General features: G+C 37.8%; 1 protein-coding gene across 9 annotated transcripts in view; it reads right to left on the bottom strand.

The window, feature by feature from the left end:
* Window positions 1–19,983, bottom strand: part of UTRN (utrophin) — a 587,482-nt gene that overhangs the window by 332,532 nt on the left and 234,967 nt on the right. For all 9 annotated transcript variants that reach the window (XM_073337527.1, XM_073337525.1, XM_073337526.1 and 6 more), the window contains 6 exons: window positions 16,013–16,201; window positions 13,797–13,969; window positions 6,256–6,406; window positions 4,655–4,830; window positions 3,194–3,329; window positions 726–875 (listed from right to left, as the gene is read on the bottom strand). In XM_073337527.1, coding sequence (XP_073193628.1) covers window positions 726–875; window positions 3,194–3,329; window positions 4,655–4,830; window positions 6,256–6,406; window positions 13,797–13,969; window positions 16,013–16,201 — 975 coding nt within the window. The remainder of the gene's footprint in view (window positions 1–725; window positions 876–3,193; window positions 3,330–4,654; window positions 4,831–6,255; window positions 6,407–13,796; window positions 13,970–16,012; window positions 16,202–19,983) is intronic.

Genomic DNA, 19,983 nt, shown 5'->3' with positions numbered 1-19,983 from the left:
AAAATTATCCCACTACTAGAGCCAACCAAATTTAGTTACACTATTATTTTGGGGAAAGGAAAGGAAAAGAAAAAGGAAGAGGGTTACTTGGCTTGAGGAGGCAGCAAGAGAGATACAGGCATCTTTTTCCTCCCCACAGCTACCAAATCTCTCTTCCCCCTGGTAAATGCTCAGATTCCTGACCCACAACCAAACTGTCCTATCAATCTTCTCCCACAACCTCAATCACACTACTCCAGTCTCTGGTATTCTCCTATCTTCATCTGGTCATCAAGCCAAAGAGGTCACATTTCATTAGAATTGCTAATTCCTACTATCTAAAAGGAAAGAGTTTGGTTTTATTCAATATTTGCTATGATAATTGCAAACATTCGATTTCTTAAGAAGATATTTTGAAAGGTCAATTTCTAATTGATACTTTACAGCTTGTTTAAAAAAAAACGCGGTCTAAATCTAGCTCTTTGAAAGAAAACCAGTTCAACCAGAAAGATCCAAACCAAAGGAGAATTCATATGAATTGAACAATTTTTACATGAGTTTAGCACTTAAGACATGGAACAGTACTTATGCTCTACACTATGGAGTCTAGCCTTCCCTCGACATGCATGGACAGCTTCCAAAAGCATTAGTGGGAGTCACACGTGTATGGAAAGGACGACAGACCTCTGTCTAATAAACTACTAGACATGCTGACTACACATAATCAATATGGAGAAAATACACACCTTGTTCCATTTCATGCTGATAGTCCTTAAGGTGTCAGAAATTCTCTCTTTTTCCTGAAAACCAACGCTTTTATCTGAAAGTATCTCAGGTTCAGTTCTGTTCAACCATTTCAGTTTTTCTCCTTGTACTTCCATTTCCTCAGTTAAGTCCTACAGGGGGCAAGAGAGAGCTTTAGTCTGAAGACGACTGTGCATGCGCGCGGGCAGACACACACTCACACACACTCACTCTAATAAATGTTTTAGTTAACTAAAGAATTTGACATTTGGAGAGTTCATTAGGAAAAATTAACCAAATCAAACAGCATATAAACTAGAGATCTAATAACTAAAGCCCTGCGTGGATACAAAAATTGGTATCTGCATCCAATCTACAATCCACAAACATCTGCAGATATCCGCAAATTTGCAGGGCTCTACTAATAACATCCCAAACAGAAAACATTCAGATTATTTAAAAACTTTACTTGATTATCAGAATTTATTTTCTTCCTACATGAAACACAAAAATCTGAGGAACTGAAACTAAAAGAGAATAGCAAATGGATCTGCTTTTATACATTACTCATGAAAGCTACTGAACTGCTATATGCATACTTGGGTTTGGTTACCTTTTGGTGTAGCCAATATATTCAGAATTATAAAGCACTGATTACCTGTGTCTCCACCTCAGTTAAAACTACAGTCTGTACCAGTTTTCAAGTCTTTAAAAACTAAGGCCCCAATCCTGCAACAAGCTCCACACAGGGAGACTCTTGAGGCCTGTGTAAAGAGTTTGTGCACAGCAAGCTGAGGATGTAAATCTACAGCGCACGAGCCTGCTAAACTGAAAAGTTTCCTAGTGCACGATAGCAGGGTCCACTCAGCTACTCAGCATGCAGCAAGTTAGTGAGCTGCAGATTTACTCCCCAGTTTGCCCCAGACTAAGTCAATGTCTAGAAAAGCACACATGCAGTTTGTTACACAATCAAGACCCAAGATTGCGCTGTTTTTTGTTTTTTTGTTTTTTTGGGGGGGGGGGGGAGAGGTTAAGAGGAAATTTTAAGTAAATGGTTTTGAATAAAAAGCCTCATTATCTTATTTTGATTCCTGAATCTTCCCCCCTTATTTACTGTTGCCTGTGTTAATGTTACATTGCAGGGCAGATCCAGCAAAAAGTTTTTCCCTGTGTGTAGTCCCCAACTGACTTCAGTGGGATTATACATGGGAAAAACGGTCTGGGTTCAGGGCCTCAAACTGTAAGCACTGCACAACAGGTCTTCTGTTTGTCTGTAAAGCACCTAGCACAACTAAATAAATAATTACACTGTTAAAAACAAGAACAACAACATGTAGGCAACCATTTATCCATCCAGATTTTTATATAATTGACGCTCATCAGACTATCTGAGTGCCTATAATGATCATTAGTAATACTTTCCTAGCAGGGTTCGCGCCCCCCAAAGTGTGGGCAGGGAGGATATAATGATCAGGAAATAAGATTAGCTGGCAGGGAGAATATAATGATCAGGAAATAAGATTAGCTTTGATAACTACTGGTTGGGCACTATACAATAAACTGTACTCGAATGAACAATTGATGTAATTGTAACCAATTTACCTCATTTAAACAGATTTGGAGAAAGTTTGATTTTTGTATTCTATTTGGGGCTAATAGTTGAAATTTCAAAGTAGTAGCATTGCCAGACAGACTGATCTGTTCCAGTCTATTCAGGTCCTGACAGCATTCTCTCATTATCATGCTCACAGATACAACAGTATTAAGTTATCGATGTTCAACACTGATAAAATTTAAAAACAAAAAAGTATTCCATGCTGACTAAAAGGACAATTAAAAAAATATTCAGCTTCCCAGTAACAGGACACAGGTGTCATTGTTTACATATATTTTAGTTGGCTATTTACTTGCTTATTTACCTTAAAGTACAATAAAACATTGACACACACACTGGATAACTTTATAGTAATCAAATGCATTGTGATATTAATTATAACACTTCAACCTCAAAAATGTTAATATGCTTTGATAAGTAAAAACACACTTCAAACAAATTATAATTACGTGCCCTTGTTATAATTTTTGATGGTATTCAGTCTGTTTAGTCACATGGAGATATATAATGTTCGCAATTGCCCTTACTATTTCACATGCCACAAATTCTTTTTCAGAAGTGCCAGGTGTTGTTTTTGAACTGAGAATATAACAAAAACACTCTAAGGTTCCACGGCATAAGTATGTACTGACTTACTGCATCCAATGGCATCTTCTCCTATCTCATACACAACTCTCAATTGGCCCTCAGTAAAAGCTGTCCCTTATTTTGGTAATTAATCCCATGTCACTTTATGCCATACTATTTTTCTTGTGCCTCTCCTCATTTTGGATATTTGTCCCACATTAGGACCATGGCAGATTCAGAATTAATGAAAGACACACATGCACTCATACACATTTTAATCCATCTTGCCTTTAATTCTCGCAGGTTTTCTTCAGGGTTGAATGTAGGTCTCATTTCCAGGGAATTTTCTACATTTTCCAACCAGCAACTAAACTCATCCAACTTCTTCCTGTAGTCCATTAGCTGCTGATCCTCTCCTTTCAGTCTAAAAAACACAAATCCCACAGCGGATAAAAGACTAAAATGAAGCAAATCAACATACATGATTAAATGGAGACAACTTGATTAAAAGTGGAAGAAAATACATGTTTACTGAGAAAGACACTTGCAGCAAACCTAACATTTGCAAAATGTCACATTCAAATACTAAAGCCTGTTGAGGTGTGAGACACTGCTATAACAGCAAACACATTCCCACACTACCTCCAATGTGACATGCAGCTCTCTGTTTTACACTAATGAGAGTTACCAAAAGAGTTGGTTTTGCTGATCAACGGATTCTTTCCTCAACCATAAATAAGCAAATCACATTCCAACAACTATGGCTTAAACTTTACTTTAAAAATCTCCGAATAGGTTTATTCCAAATAAAATATTAAATTAAAAAGTGCACATGAACCAAGGCATCACAAAGCCAAGTTTCAACAATTACTAGGGCCTAATTTCTATAAGACACTAAAAGACCATTGTCTGTGAAAATATTTAGGAGAGCCTCTAAACATGCAAACATTGGGAAAGGACATTTTCTTGTAGTACATGAAAACTTACTTGGTTTCGCCTAATATAATAATCAAGAAGATTTTATTTATTTTCTATATTCAGCAGAGAAGACTAAAAATTAGATTTGTTTCAGAAAACTCAAAAATAATATTAATTATGGGGATTTAGAGTCACAATTTCTATTAAAATTAAATGACACACAGGCATTTCATATCCCACATAGATATACTGAAAACGTGTACTTTTGCTCAGACTACCCTTGAACTTTGATCTTTTACACAACATTTACAGTACTACTTCAAAATGGATTCTGATCTTATTTATAAACTGTCCATTCAAAAAACAAACAATTGTGTATGAGTCTTTCAACTCCTACAAAAAAAATGTATTTTCTCTTTGTGTCCTCTATTACTTTGTTTTTGGATTTCAGACAATACGTTCAGGTTATTGAAAATTAAAGATCAGCAGAAATGTACTTACAGCTAATTCCTCTGGGTAAGGTTGAACTGAACGTAGCAGTGGTCCCTCCAAATAATCCGATTTTGCAGTGAAGCCATTTTAAGTGGAGAAAACTGGGGGGGGGGGGGGGGGCTTGTGTTTGTTCGTGTTAACAGCAATCTGAGTAGTCAATTGCTGATGCTTTTATGAGAAAGTGGTTCTATGAGGCAGTTTGAAAATGGAGTCGAAATGTCAGGAAAATTCACACTAATGATAGTGTGCAATAGAATCCTATACCTCCTCTGGACTCTTCTAATGAGATTTTCCCCATCATATCTGCTCAGACACCCAAATTTCTGATTAACTTATTACCTCTGTTGTCTATCCACGATCTCAGCAGTAATTGCTTTCCAGCGTTTATTTAACCCCGCCAGTTTTTCCTGCAGGAAGCTCCCATCTGTAGTGGAGAGTTTCTGTATGATTCCTTCCCCAGTTCTGTTCAGTGCTGAAAAGCTGGTCTGATGACTGCTGACTCCTTCTTCAAGTTCCTGTCACAAGTATGAAAACCACGCAGAATTTTATTACTGACCTAACCTGACTTTGATTTATGGTTTATAACATTGAGAATGCATCCTGGCTGCATATTATTTTACCAAAAAGAGCATTTTAAAGAAACTTTACATCAACAATATGCAGCTTTAAACGATAGATTAAATGCTCGTTATTAGTAAGTTGGCTTAGACTTAATAAATATTTTTAAAAGACTGATGCACAATCGGCTATTGAATACAACTGAATACAGGATAAAGGAACTGACTTTTACATGGTTAGTATTAGCATCTACATTCATGCCCTGATGTTTTTATTAAGTGCTACATTTTTTTCTTTTTTTAAAATTGCCCACAGATTAAAATTATTTTTCACCAGTTATTCTCTGAACTTGTGTGCACCGTGTACTTGTAACCTTACAACACTGTAACTGGGATAATTTTGGCCATGCTGCCATAAGCTGCGGAGATCACAAAAAATCCAGGCAACTGAGGAAAGTTAGATAAAGTCAGGTTCAAACCTTAACCTATCCCTCGGGGCTAGAAAAAGCTTTTTACATTATTAGTACAGGATCTCTTTGTGCCTAGAACAGAACTGACTATGATTCCAGGAAGAGAAAGGAAATGCCCTAGAAGAAAACGCCCAAGAGCACTAAGAACAAGAATAAAATTCAACCAATTCTCAGTGGATCATAAATTTCTCCTGTAAAACACAGGTATTTAACATTTGGATTTCTAAAATATAGATATAAATATAGATATATATATAAATATAGATACCTGGTATTTATATAGGGTATTTTTTTATTTGGGGTTTATTTTAAAGTTATGCTTTAGCCTCTTGCTTTTAGCTAAAACCTTAATTTAATTTTGTAAACAGAAAAATTGCTTCCCCTTTCTTGGTGATACATGAGAAGAACCAGGAAAACAAAATCTGAAAAGGCAAAACTAAAGCAAATAAAATTACAGTTTTCTGGAGTCTTTACACAAGACAGTTTTATAAAAACAAAACAATTGTGCTTGCTTTCTACTCAGAATGGAAAACTAAACCCTGCAATAGCCAATTATAGATATACTGATTATTTTTAAAAGTATACCCAATTAAGGACTACAGTACACATTAATTCTAATATATTTTTAAAAGTACCCAACTGAACCTTCATATAGGAAAAAAAAAATCAATAGAAGACAGGGACAAAAGCCCTGTTTTCTAACCCCTGATTAAAAAACTTTAAAAAACAATTAACTGAAATTACAATCAGAAAAGCAATTTCAAGTTACACACAGACCTATTTTCCTGCGAAACTTTAGAGGACCACCACAATTTCAATATATATTTTTATTCATGGGCAGATTTGAATTTTTGGCTCAAATCCATGCTCAACTTTTGTCAGCTTCCCTGTCCTTTGACTGAACGCCACGTACCTGTTGATGCATCCCAGCTGTCTCCAAATCCAGGCTACCATCTGCAGCATGGGCATCAGCCAGTAACCCTTCAGCTTCTGTTATCCACTGTGTGAGGTCATTGAGATCGCAATGGAACTGCCTCCAGTCTTCAATTGCTCTGTCAAAACAACTGTTGGGGAACAAGAAAGGGTTTCAAAATTACCTAGACTGTTTCAGGGAAAAGACATGGGCTGACCTATTTATATTTAATATGAAGAGTAGTTAATTCATAACAACTTGTCCTGCAAAATAAAAAGGCCTGATATATTACATTTAAGTAAGTCTTGTACACTGAACAGTTCCTGTCATTGCACTGACTGCGAAAACCAACCACGCAAACCATCACTGCCTTCTAAATTGAAGGAGCTGAGGGCAGGGCTGAGGAATATTTGGTTTCCATGACTGGGGAAATAAAGATTAATTAGCTGCAGCAAAACTGGTCTGCAGAACAATTTTTTAAAATAGTTCATACATCAGAGGGCATGAAAAATTAAATATGATTAATTGCTCAGCTTGGGTTTTTTGCTCACAAAACCACGATTTCCTGCTGCCAGAAGCCTTAAAGAGTGAAGCTGATCTTCATCACACTGCACTGATTGTGAGTGTTACCACTCCACTTCCATTGGATCAGAAATAGACCTGCACACAGTAGTTCCCACAGACTTTAGTACACAGTAAGTTTCAATATATTTTACTTTTGCAGCATCATTAATGTTAAGTTTAACTTAAAAGGCAAACATTTTCTCTGGCATGCAAAAGGACAAGTAGAATAGTAGTATAAATGACGTTTTCATAGTAGCTAAAAGGACAGCGACAGTAGGCGGACACAGGAATTTTTTTTTTTAAATAAACCAAGAATATACTCTTCAGAAAACCATCTTAGCCAGGCACGTGACTTTTATAATTTGTTGAGTGCTGACGGTATCTCTGCACTGTGTAGTAGATAAGATCTCTGTCCCCAAAGGATTTACAGTCCACGTAAGACAAAGAATACAGAAGAGACAACACACTGATGGACAAGATCATGTCTCACTTCAAAATACTGCATTTTGTTTGCCTTTACAAAATATAAAACAGAGGGCAGATATCCTCAGCTGGCATAAATCTGCATAGCTCCATTAATGGATCTGGAGTTGAGATCTGGTATGAATTTAAGAAGGCAGTTCATTTTTGAAGACCGAAATTAAGACATGGTACTAGTTTGCACAGTAGGAGTATGAACCATTTTTCCATAAACTTCAATAGGAGTTGGATCTAGAGTTCCACTAGAGAGGACAACCTCAATGCTTATGTATACAATGATATTTAATAAGAAATAAGTTTCACTTGTCTTTATATCATGAGATACCAAACCCTACAGATGTGAACCAATTTTAAACTGTGAACACAGCATCTTTTTGCCAATCTCAAATTTTTCTTTGGTTTCACACAACACTAATATATGTTTAATTCATCCTTATATTTTTGAATTCATCATTCTGACTGGCTGTCATAAATGTAAAGGGAAGGGTAAACCCCTTTAAAATCCCTCCTGGCCAGAGGAAAAATCCTCTCACCTGCAAAGGGTTAAGAAGCTAAAGGTAACCTCGCTGGCACCTGACCAAAATGACCAATGAGGAGACAAGATACTTTCAAAAGCTGGGAGGAGGGAGAGAAACAAAGGGTCTGTGTCTGTCCGTAGGCTGCTTTTGCCAGGGATAGACCAGGAATGGAGCCTTAGAACTTTCGTAAGTACTCTAGCTAGGTATGTGTTAGATTATGATTTCTTTAAATGGCTGAGAAAAGAATTGTGCTGAATAGAATGACTATTTCTGTCTGTGTGTCATTTTTGTAACTTAAGGTTTTGCCTAGAGGGATTCTCTATGTTTTGAATCTAATTACCCTGTAAGGTATCTACCATCCTGATTTTACAGGGGTGATTCCTTTACTTCTATCTAGTTCTATTTCTATTAAAAGTCTTCTTGTAAGAAAACTGAATGCTTTTTCATTGTTCTCAGATCCAAGGGTTTGGGTCTGTGGTCACCTATGCAAATTGGTGAGGATTTTTACCAAACCTTTCCCAGGAAGTGGGGTGCAAGGGTTGGGAGGATTTTGGCGGGGTAAGACGTGTCCAAACTACGTTTCCCAGTAAACCTAGTTAGAGTTTGGTGGTGGCAGTGGATAGTCCAAGGACAAAGGATAAAATTAATCTGTACCTTGGGGAAGTTTTAACCTAAGCTGGTAAAAGTAAGCTTAGGAGGTTTTCATGCAGGTCCCCACATCTGTACCCTAGAGTTCAGAGTGGGGGAGGAACCTTGACACTGGCCATCTTTGTAGACAAATTTGGAGTACCTGTATAAGTTCAGATATAAGGTTGATTTAATTGTATCCCATTAGGAAATACCAAATCTAACTTTTCAGTTATTTACTTGCTGTGATTTAAAAAGTTACGATTTTGATGGTTGCTGATTGAGTTAGATCTAATCTTTGCCAAGACGCATGCATATTTCCTGGCCTAGATTTTTTTTTTCTTAATGTTTGTTTTACTTTGTTTGTATGGCTTAGTTTTAACTACCAAGTTCAGTTAAATTGGGTTAGCTTACATCTTACAAGGATTGAAGGATAGGCTTATCTGGGCTTCAACTTGTAAACATGAATGTTTCCCCAAAATGAAATCTGTATATTGTAATGCAACCCATTTAGAAAATGAGCAACATTTAGTTTACATACAGCTTTAATCTAAAAAGTTTTGCAAACTGAGTATACTTTAGACAAGATCAGTGGTTCTCAACCTATTTACCCTTGTGGAATGCATACATAGCTTTCTGGGTGTTATGTGGGCAGCATCTACACAATATATATACTACCTGTATGGCCCCGAGGCTGTCACATGAGCCGCAGCTGTGTGTTAATTGGGCCACAAGCAGCCCACAGGTTTATGAACCATTGAACTAGGTACAAGCGTTCTTTCTTCAGAGATCACTGTTTATTGTTCATCTTTTAAAAGCCAATGAATGAGAATGTAACACCTTCTGATTTCTTCAAATAAACTGTTATAATATCCCAACAGTAACATTTTAAGAACCGTGGGCCTGGTTAGAGTCCAAATGGCTCCTTCACATTAACATATACAGTGACTTTTACATTTAATTTTTTCATCACAAAAAAAAAAAAATCAAAGAACACACGAACACATGGGGAAGTCAAAGCAGGTAATGGGAATTAGTGAAAAAAAGAAACCTTCCCAAACACACCTTACTTTAAGAAATTAACCCAGTAAAACGATTTCTACAACTAAATGGGAAAACTAGTTCTCTTTTATTGCCAATGGAAACATTTGAACACCTAAGCAGGTCTCAATGCACTTGGTGAACACCCTTGGAGCTGATGACAGCTCGTAGGGAAGTACTGTGAGATGGGTCCCTGAAAAGAGCAGGAGGTGAATTGGATAACGTATCCCTCATTTACTGTGCTGAGCACCCACTTGTCTCACATGACATTTTCTCAAACTCAGTGGAAAAGGGACAGGCATGTTCCAAAGGCAGTTGATATAGTTAGTGTGCAGTCCTCAATGGAGCAGTCAAAATGACTGCATGAAGTTTGTGTTGTCTGGTAAGAAGGGCCTGCTGTAGACGAAGATGACTAATATCTTCAAGGAAGTCTTGACATTCGAGGAACTATATGACCTCTGCTAAAAAGAGGATCTACAGTAAGGGTGTGACCTAAACTGTTTATCTTAGTCACTGGAGTGTAAACTAATATACAAAGTATTGAACAGGAGTCTTTCAGTTTGCACCCAGTATTTTCTGTTTCAGGGTGGTAGCCATGTTAGTCTGTATCAGCAAAAACAAGGAGTCCTTATGGCACCTTAGAGACTAACACATTTATTTGCGCATAAGCTTCGTGGGCTAAAACCAATTTCATCTGATGCATGGAATGGAAAATACAGTAGAGATACATAAATACACAGCATTTGAAAAGATGCGAGTTGCCTTACCAAGTTGGGGGGGAAGGGGGTCAGTGCTAATGAGCCAATTCAATTAAGGTAGAAGTGGGCTAGTCTCAACAGTTGATAAGGAAGGAAGGAAAAAATGACTTTTACAGTGCTAATGAATTCAGTGTAATCAAGGTGGCCCATTTCAAACAGTTGACAAGAAGGTATGAATATCAGCAGGGGGGAAAATTAGTTTTTGCAGTGACCTATGCAATTCCAGTCTTTATTCAGGCCTAATTTGATGGTGTCCAGTTTGCAAATTAATTCCAGTTCTGCAGTTTCTCATTCGAGTCTGTTTCTGAAGTTTTTTTGTTTTGTTTTGTTTTTTGAAGAATTTTCACTTTTAAGTCTGTTACTGAGCATCCAGGGAGACTGAAGTGTTCTCCTATGGGTTTTTGAATGTTATAATTTTTGATGTCAGATGTGTGTCCATTTATTGTTTTGCACAGAGACTGTCCGGTTTGTCCAATGTACATGGCAGAGGGGCATTGCTGGCACATGATGGCATATATCACATTGGTAGATGTGCTGGCTGATGTGGTTAGGTCCTATGATGGCATCCCTTGAATAGATATGCGGACAGAGTTGGCACTAGGGTTTGTTGCAGGGTTTGGTTCCTGGGTTAGTGTTTTTGTTGTGTGGTGTGTAGTTGCTGATAAGTATTTGCTTCAAGTTGGGAGGCTGTCTGTGTCATTGCAAAATAGTTTAGACTCTTCAACACCCTTCAAATGGTAAAACTTCACCTATATTTTGCAGCTTTTTCAGAATGCCAGAAACCTGCAGCCAGGAAGAGTACATTGTGGAAATCACAATGTCACTGAACACAAGGCTGTATCAGCAATATCAGTAGCTGCCTGAAGGGATATACTGGCCATGAGATACCCCTCTGAAACTAGAGCCATAAACTGTTCTTTATATTCCTCTGGCAACTTGTCAACAAACTTTGAAATTGTAGAGAAATTAATAAATATATATTTAAACAAAAAAGCCTGACAGTTAGCCACTCTCTTTTGAAGAGAAACGGTAGAGTAAGTTTTTTGGTCACATAAATCCAGCCTCTTGAATTCTTTGTCTTTTGGATGGGACTAATGGGATCATTCATTAATGACCATGACCACCAAGGAATCAGAAACTGGATGGAAAAAAATCAAAATCTTTTTGATCGATTTGATATTGTCTGTCCACACACTTGACCTTAGGTGATATAGAGAAGTCTGCCAGAGGGTTTTTGCCAGCTCCAGAAAGGCTTTATTAATAGGAAGAGAACCCCTTTCTGTGGGCAGGAGTTGATAAAACATCAAGGATGCTGTGCAGGTTTTCTTGCACAATTTCCATGTACATTCCTAAAGAAGTGGCTACCCTCGCCATGAGGTTCTGGAAGACCTCTAAGGTCCTTCGGTGTGGGGTGGGGGAGGAGGGGAAAAGAGGAGATGTCCACTTTGGAGTGATGGCTTCATCTGCAGAAGATAATTAACTATGGGTAGGGAACATCCAGAGGTTCCTTCATCATTTCTCCTTCCTCCATAGGGTCCAGTACAGTGGGTGAAGGGATGGTAGCAGGATCATGGGTAGAGGTTTCCTGCACTGGGGGAGGAGTAGACTCTCTTTTAGAGTAAGATTTAGAATCCTTCAGCGCACCCCAAGACCAGTAAGACACTGCACTGCCTGAGTCATCCATGGTGGGAGACACCATGCTGGTGCCTCTTCATAAAAAAAACTAGCCCTGTTTCTTAGATCCTGTCTCTCCAATAACAGGTCTAATAGGGCAAACTGAAGACTTCTAAAGCAATAGAGTTTCCTCCCTTTCAGAGACCAGAGAAGAAATGTAGATTTCTTCAGAATAGGGAAGAGCAGTCCCATTGGTGCTCAACGTGGACTGGGAGACACCCACGAATACAACAAAAATGAGGATTCAGGTGGTTGGAATGCTGATAAAGTGATCAGTTCAGATGATGTCAAAGGAGCTGGTGCAAGTGCTGCAGAAGTCACAGAGGTCCGTGAAAGACACAGAATCTGTGACTTTGAGACCTCCATGACAGATTCGCAGCCTTACTGATATTCTATGAAATTAAATAGGATTTTACTGACTTTTTTTTTTTAAAAAGAGACAACAATGGTACTTGCTTTTAATTATGTCACCAAAAAAAAAAATCCAGAAAAATATATTATGTGCCAACAAAGCAAGGATGAAAGAAAATAAAAATTATATATATATATATTTCAGTCATGTGTATAGTATATCAGTCAAAATACTACCATGACTGGCACCCTATATATATATATACACACACACACACACACCATACAGAGAAGAAGCAGCATGCATAAAGACATCCCTTTATGTAACAAATTGACAGAGGAGGATGGGGAGTAGTATTTTTAAATTTCTTCACGTGTTATAAGATGTGCATGTTTTACAGGGTGAGGGTTTAAAAAAAGTGTTCAAGACTTCATTTGCATAGTTATCCATTCTTGTTACCTCCATTCTCTCCCCTTTTAAATGCTGCAACTACAAATGAGCTCTTTCAATACTTTAAATTTACTAGTACAGCCCAGTTCAACTTGGGAACTACTGATTAAAGAAATCGCAATCCTTAGTATTAAATGTTAGCAAGATCAGACCCTTCCAGTTTAATTAATGATAACTTCCTGAATTCCATTAGAACATTTTCACCGTTTTACAACCACAATGGAAACTTCTTATAAAAATGGTCCGTGCATTTCAAACAATATAGCAGTTTTACAAGTGATTAACTGTAACAGCCAGCTATTAAATTATCTTTTAAGTGTAAAACATCCTACAATTGTGTCCAACAGTTAGCTTTCAGTTTAAGATTTTTTTTTAAAGAATTGAAAACATTCATATTTGCTCAGTGAAAATACATGAAATTTAACTTGTACTCAAAAACTGTAGTTCTAACATGCTTAGCCAATCAGAAAAGTTTAAAATATCTGAAAATTTATTATTGTTCATGTTAAACTAAACATAGGAGATCTCATCTGTTTTCTTATACATTTACTTAATTGTTCTTTCAGGATCACTCAGCTGGAAGCAATTTCTTCTTATTCAGCCACATTTCAATGTAAAAACATTTACATCACAGATTATTGCTGTTTATCATGCACACAGTGCCACAGGTGTATAGCATTTTACCAAACATTTAATATACATAAAAGACAACTCATAAAAACTTTTTGAAAACATATCCCATTCAACACATTCTCTATTAAACCAGAGCTTTGTAATATCCTTACAAAATAAAAGTTGCAAACATTTTGCTATAATGTAAGAATATTCTACACTATCAAGTAAACCAATCATTTAAGATATTCTAGCTAAGGCGGATTTTTTTTAATAAAAACCGCAATACAGTTTGTATGATAGCCAGTGTTAAATAATGTTCAAAATTATTTTGCAGCATTGAAATAGGAAACGTGCTGATTAAACTCTTTGATTAAGTTTTGTAAATAGTTAAAATTCTACAAACATAAAACAGTTACCACTATTCACATTAAAATATATTCCTATAAAATCAAACAGACTTACCACTTCTGATCATTGTACATCCTATTAATCCTGTCCCACTCTGCATTCAGCTGTGTTAGTGCATCTCCTATTTGAATTGCTTCAGGTCCAGATGCTTCCAGTATAACATCAGGTTGTTTCTCATGAATGACTGCAATCTGGTCCCCAAGTTTATCCAAAACGTCTTTTATGTTCTACAAGCACAGTGATGGCACCAACCCGTTAGTAAAGTCAACACCAGCAGGAAACAAGAATAGTCAATAGCCCCTTCAAAAAACATTGTGAATATTGCCAGTTGAATAACCAGAAATGGAAGACACTGGCTATCATGGGAAGAGCACCAGCAGTTGATAAATCAACAGAGAAAAACTGTTTTCAGTTGCACCTTTTTAATCGATCCTTTCCACAAGCTTATAAGACGACAACAGATATTTAAAGCCAATCGTTTTTTAAGTTAAGGGAACAAGTAGTATTAGAATGAACCTCACTTTTTCTCTTATTCTTTTGAGCAAAGACTGCACTTGCAATACACTGAAGGTTAATTTATCTCTTTCTTCCTCGTCTCATAAGAAAAGGGATAGTTTAAATTACTCCCCACCTTACCTGACATACCCCGAACTGCATTAAAGTAATGTGAACATTTTAACTTTAAAGAACAAAAAGATTTCAGAGTTAATACTGCCAATTCCAAAGATATTGCAGTATTGTGTCTAGGTGTTACAGAACATTACACAGTTCTGGCACTATTTTGAGACTTCATGATCTAGATACAAAGGCATATGGATGAAATAGCAGAATTGCCTTGTATTTATCAATTGTAGTTTCATCATTTCCACAAATCCCATACAAGTCTGCATGCTGTTTTTTTTTCCAAATGTATTTTAAATAATGTGAGATTGTCAAAAAGAAAAATGTATGGGACACTATTACTTAAAACTATGATGAGCCTTTTTAAACCCATACAGTATTACTACCATCACTGGAATTCCTCCTCGGTGGGTGCACATATACAGCAAGGAGGGAATAGGGACTGAAAACAGCAGCATCATCACAATGGATTAAAACACCCCACCCTGACAAGGCATGATGTTATAGTTATGTATGCTTTTGAAAACCTTTGGGTGAGTACCAGTAATTGCTTTTCTCAGTGAAACAGTTCAGCAATTTTAATTCTCCCTTGCTCCAAAAACTAATAAATGGTACTAGTCCAGAAGTCCTCAGACTGAGGTCTGTAGAGAGCTGGTGAGTCACATGTTGCTATATCTTTCTCCTTGTTTCCAGCTGCTTTTATAGAACTTCGTAAAGAAATTACAAAGACGCACCAGGACATGTATACAAGCAGCAGGCAACAAGCAGAAGCAGCAGTCAGCTTAGCTACCTCTGTTAGGGGACATTGCTACAAAGGGAAGCTTGTGCAGTGAATGGGAAACATCAAAAGGCAAAAAAACATGAATGGAACAGAGACGTATATGTGGGATGAGGAATGAAATGAAAAATAAAAGGAGACCAGCTATAAGTTTCAAAAACTTATAAAGTAAACGGGACTTAAGACTCCTAAGTATCTAATTCACTTCTGAAAATGGTCTCAGGTGCTTTGGAAAATTTTACCCAGCAAGTTACTTTTTCAAAAACAACAATTAACTAAGTATGTAAGTAGTCCAATTGACTTCAATTGGAATGAGTTATGGGCTTAGGTGCTTTACTGAATTGGGACAGAAGTATTTTCATGCTTAAAGTTAAACCTTATTTGCAGTAAACTCAGCTATGAACAAATACTTTCCTAATACTTTTCCAACTAACAGCTACGGTTACTACAGGGATATGTGTATGAAATCACGATTGAGACAGTGGAAGGGAAGTTTACCCATTAGGCTCTCTCTCTTGAAATAAGATGTTGATCACATTGTGAAAAAAATTGGAATCCCTGTAGCAGTCAACATTTTAAACAGACAACTGTAAAATTTCACTGAAAGAAAACAACCACTTCTCACATCTCTACTTGCCATTTCAAACTTGAGTGTTCCAAACAGAGAGAGAGAAAATATGCACTGACACGTGACAGTTACGAACAGCAGCTACAGTGGGAAGGACACAAGTAGGATTTATTTATTATTTTCTTCACGATATATATTGAACCAGTACACTACACAAGTTGAAAATGTAACCACTGAATCATTTCTTGGTTTTCATCCTTTTTTGTTGCTCTTTTTGCAATACAACACTTAAATTTGCAATACCTTCAATGAGTCTTCCTGAGTAGAGAAGTCCTCATAGACACCAGTGTTTAGCTCTGGTGCATTCAGCAACAGTTCAACATCGGCCATAGCCAGCAAAACTCTGTTAATTTCAACGAGGTATTCATTAGGGAAAGGAGAAGCCATAATTCCTGATGGATAGTTGCCTTTTAACCTCAGGACAGGGATCGCCTAAAGAAACATAAAAGGTCATTTAATTATTTATTCTTCTCAATTTAATGCATTTTGGAAAAAGAAAAATCCAAAACAAAAAGGCTACTGTTACAAATGAAAAATTTCTACTATATTCAGAGTAGGCATTTTCTAAATTAAAAACAAAAGACATAAGAGTTCTTTCTATCATTCTCAAAATTACCCAATATCAGGATTATACCAGCAATTAATTAATTTATTTTTTAAATCCTTTTAAAAAAAAATCTTTTTAGTTCTCCCACCTTCATTTTTGTACCTCATGCCATAACACTTTCTCCCTGGACTCATGTTTACAGGCAACAAATGGAAAGAAAAGATAGTCTCTGCTTTCCTGGTTGTCAGTGCTTTACTGAAGACAAAACACAGTTGTAAATTTACTCCAGCACATCCCACCATTTTTCCTCCCCGTCTTCTTAGCACATTTTGCTCCCTAAAGAATTTTTAAATATCCTCTCGTAAGTTTTAAGCTTTGCATGGGATGACTAAGGCCCTAAAAGGATTTAAAAGCATGTGAGCACTTTTCCAGCAAGTACTAAATATTCTTGCTGAAAGATGCTTACATGGTTTCCAGCATCAAAGTGCCTCACTTTCCCTCATAATGACAAAATACTGCAACCGAGTGCCATATTTGTATGTATACAGCATCCACTGTATCCATTTTCCAGCCACAAAAGATTAGCAACTTCTGGGGCCTCTGGAATCATCTGATGTGGCTCCTATAGACCAGAATCTGTTTGGGTGAATTTCTAGTTAGCAGAGAGGGAAGCACTGGAGGTGGTAAAATGCAGCTTTCTTCTATGGCATGTGATATAGATGACATAAGTGCACTGGAGAGTTCCTGGAAATTAGCTCCAGGTGGCCTAGGTTACATCGTTGCCATATCTGGAAAAGACAGTAGTCACAGGTATATGAAGCAGATTTTCCATGGGCTGAAGCATCCTGGAAATGGTTTCCTGTTTCAAAAGCTTGTTAAGGGACAGAGGACACTGTGTTGTCAGAGGACACTGAAAACACCAGAGCTTTAACATAAACCATAAAAATTAAAATCTTGCAATGAACATTCTCTACTTCACCTGCTGTATGTAGAACACACTATCATGCTTACATGAAGCAAATGAGCTGACAAAACTGCCTGATGGTGCAATGAGTATCAGAGCTCTATATTATTTGCAAGTTCCTTTGTGTTTTGATCAAATGGCTTAGTAAGGAAATTGGAGAGGAAATGGAAGAGTTCTCTCTTATAAGTAAGAGGTTGTGCCAGTTTATTGAAGTGCCTACAGAACCAGTGTCCTATTTGAACTCCAATTCAATGCCAAATCTACTTGTACCTTTTAAAATATATAACAGTCCCACAAGGTACTTTGGGGGGAAGTAGGGGAGAAGGTGAAGTGATGCTGACTGTAATATTCTAAAAAGTGTTCTTTGTAATGACAGCAGCGAGAACATTAGTAACTTCAATGCCTTTAATATTGCCTCCGCTGAATTGTGTAGACATATTGAATAGATCACTCTTAGTACCAACATTAAGGTTTGCTGCCAATTAGCATGATGGTAGAAACACATATCAGAAGAATTCATCTAAATTTTCATCCTGTGTCTACCACTCTATATATAAACCATAAAAAAATTCAAAGTTACTCTAAAATTCATGATTGGGGTTTTTGGTAAACTCACTTCAGGTGTTCAGCTACCAAAGCAGGGTAATTAACTGCACCAGTAACAGCATGAAGTGGCATTTTTTCTTTCCTTAAGCTATTAAAAGTGATCTTCAAAAAATACCTCTACTTACAAAAGGTCTCTTCCGCAGCTGGGTCTGCAATCCTTAGAACAGTATTGAGGAAGATCAGCTTTTTGTGCTCCACTCCAAATGAACAGACCAGTTATTCAATCTCAGGAAGACTGAAGGAAAATTGGCAACTTTTGCAATTGATTTCTGCATAGCTGCTGTTCATCTGTGATATTTTGCATTTTCTTCCTCCCATTGTGCGGCTAAATCTCTTACAGTTGCTCAAATCACTCAAACGACATCTGGCCTCCTCATCATCCACTACCCAAATGTACTTCAATGGTCAGTGAGACAAACAAACAGCTCTCCTTCTCCCTTGATATAATAATTCTGTGTTTGATCAATAGCAGTGGCTGAGAAAACACACTTGGGTCTTTCACTCTATGAACTTGTCAAGCTTAAAGTTGAATTCAATGTCTGGATATTTCTGGGCACCTTAAACACGTTGTTCAAATCTACTAGAACCCAGTGGGCATAATCTGCGTGGTCAAGAGTAAAAGAACCACAGAAGGGCACCTAGCTGTTGAATGAAATTTATCTCAGGTACTGAACACTTCTAAGGAAGGATGCCAAACTGCAGTGCTAGCACTGGACTGAAACTGGACCGTCAGGGCACTGCCACAAGACTACTAATTCATAACATGTTATGTCTCAGCCATTTATCATGCACAAAAAAAAAATCATGATGTACAAGCACAAAATTGGGTCTAATGCAATTGAGAGCATAGTTAAAACATAGGGGCTTAAAATAATCATAAGAACAGCCATACTGGGTCAGACCAAAGGTCCATTTAGCCCAGTATCCTGTCTTCCAATGCCAATTGCCAATGCCAGGTGCCCCAGAGGGAATGAACAAAACAGGTAACCATCAAGTGATCCATCCCCTATCGCCCATTCCCAGCTTCTGGCAAACAGAGGCTAGGGACACCATCCCTGCCCATCCTAGCTAATAGTCATTGATGGACCTATCCTCCAGGAGTTTATCTAGTTCTTCTTTATAATCTTGGCCTTCATAACTTCCTCTGGAAATGAGTTTCACAGGTTGACTGTGAGTTGTATGAAGAAATTCTTCCTTTTGTTTGTTTTAAACCTGCTGCCTATTAATTTCATTTGGTGGCCCCTCGTTCTTGTGTTCTAGAATATCAGGGTTGGAAGGGACCTCAGGAGGTCATCTAGTCCAACCCCCTGCTCAAAGCAGGACCAATCCCCAATTAAATCATCCCAGCCAGGGCTTTGTCAAGCCTGACCTTAAAAACTTCTAAGGAAGGAGATTCTACCACCTCCCTAGGTAACGCATTCCAGTGTTTCACCACCCTCCTAGTGAAAAAGTTTTTCCTAATATCCAACCTAAACCTCCCCCACTGCAACTTGAGACCATTACTCCTTGTCCTGTCCACTGGGAATAGTCTAGAACCATCCTCTCTGGAACCACCTCTCTGGTAGTTGAAAGCAGCTATCAAATCCCCCCTCATTCTTCTCTTCTGCAGACTAAACAATCCCAGTTCCCTCAGCCTCTCCTCATAACTCATGTGTTCCAGACCCCTAATCATTTTTGTTGCCCTTCACTGGACTCTCTCCAATTTATCCACATCCTTCTTGTAGTGTGGGGCCCAAAACTGGACACAGTACTCCAGATGAGGCCTCACCAATGTCGAATAGAGGGGAACGATCACGTCCCTCGATCTGCTTGCTATGCCCCTATTTATACATCCCAAAATGCCATTGGCCTTCTTGGCAACAAGGGCACACTGCTGACTCATATCTAGCTTCTTATCCACTGTCACCCCAGGTCCTTTTCTGCAGAACTGTTGCCTAGCCATTCGGTCCCTAGTCTGTAGCTGTGCATTGGGTTCTTCCGTCCTAAGTGCAGGACCCTGCACTTATCCTTATTGAACCTCATCAGGTTTCCTTTGGCCCAATCCTCCAATTTGCCTAGGTCCCTCTGTATCCTATCCCTGCCCTCCAGCGTATCTAC

The sequence above is a fragment of the Lepidochelys kempii genome, chromosome 3 (genome assembly GCF_965140265.1).
Source record: "Lepidochelys kempii isolate rLepKem1 chromosome 3, rLepKem1.hap2, whole genome shotgun sequence".
Lineage (NCBI taxonomy): Eukaryota > Metazoa > Chordata > Testudines > Cheloniidae > Lepidochelys > Lepidochelys kempii.
This window is presented reverse-complemented; position numbering and strand designations above follow the sequence as displayed.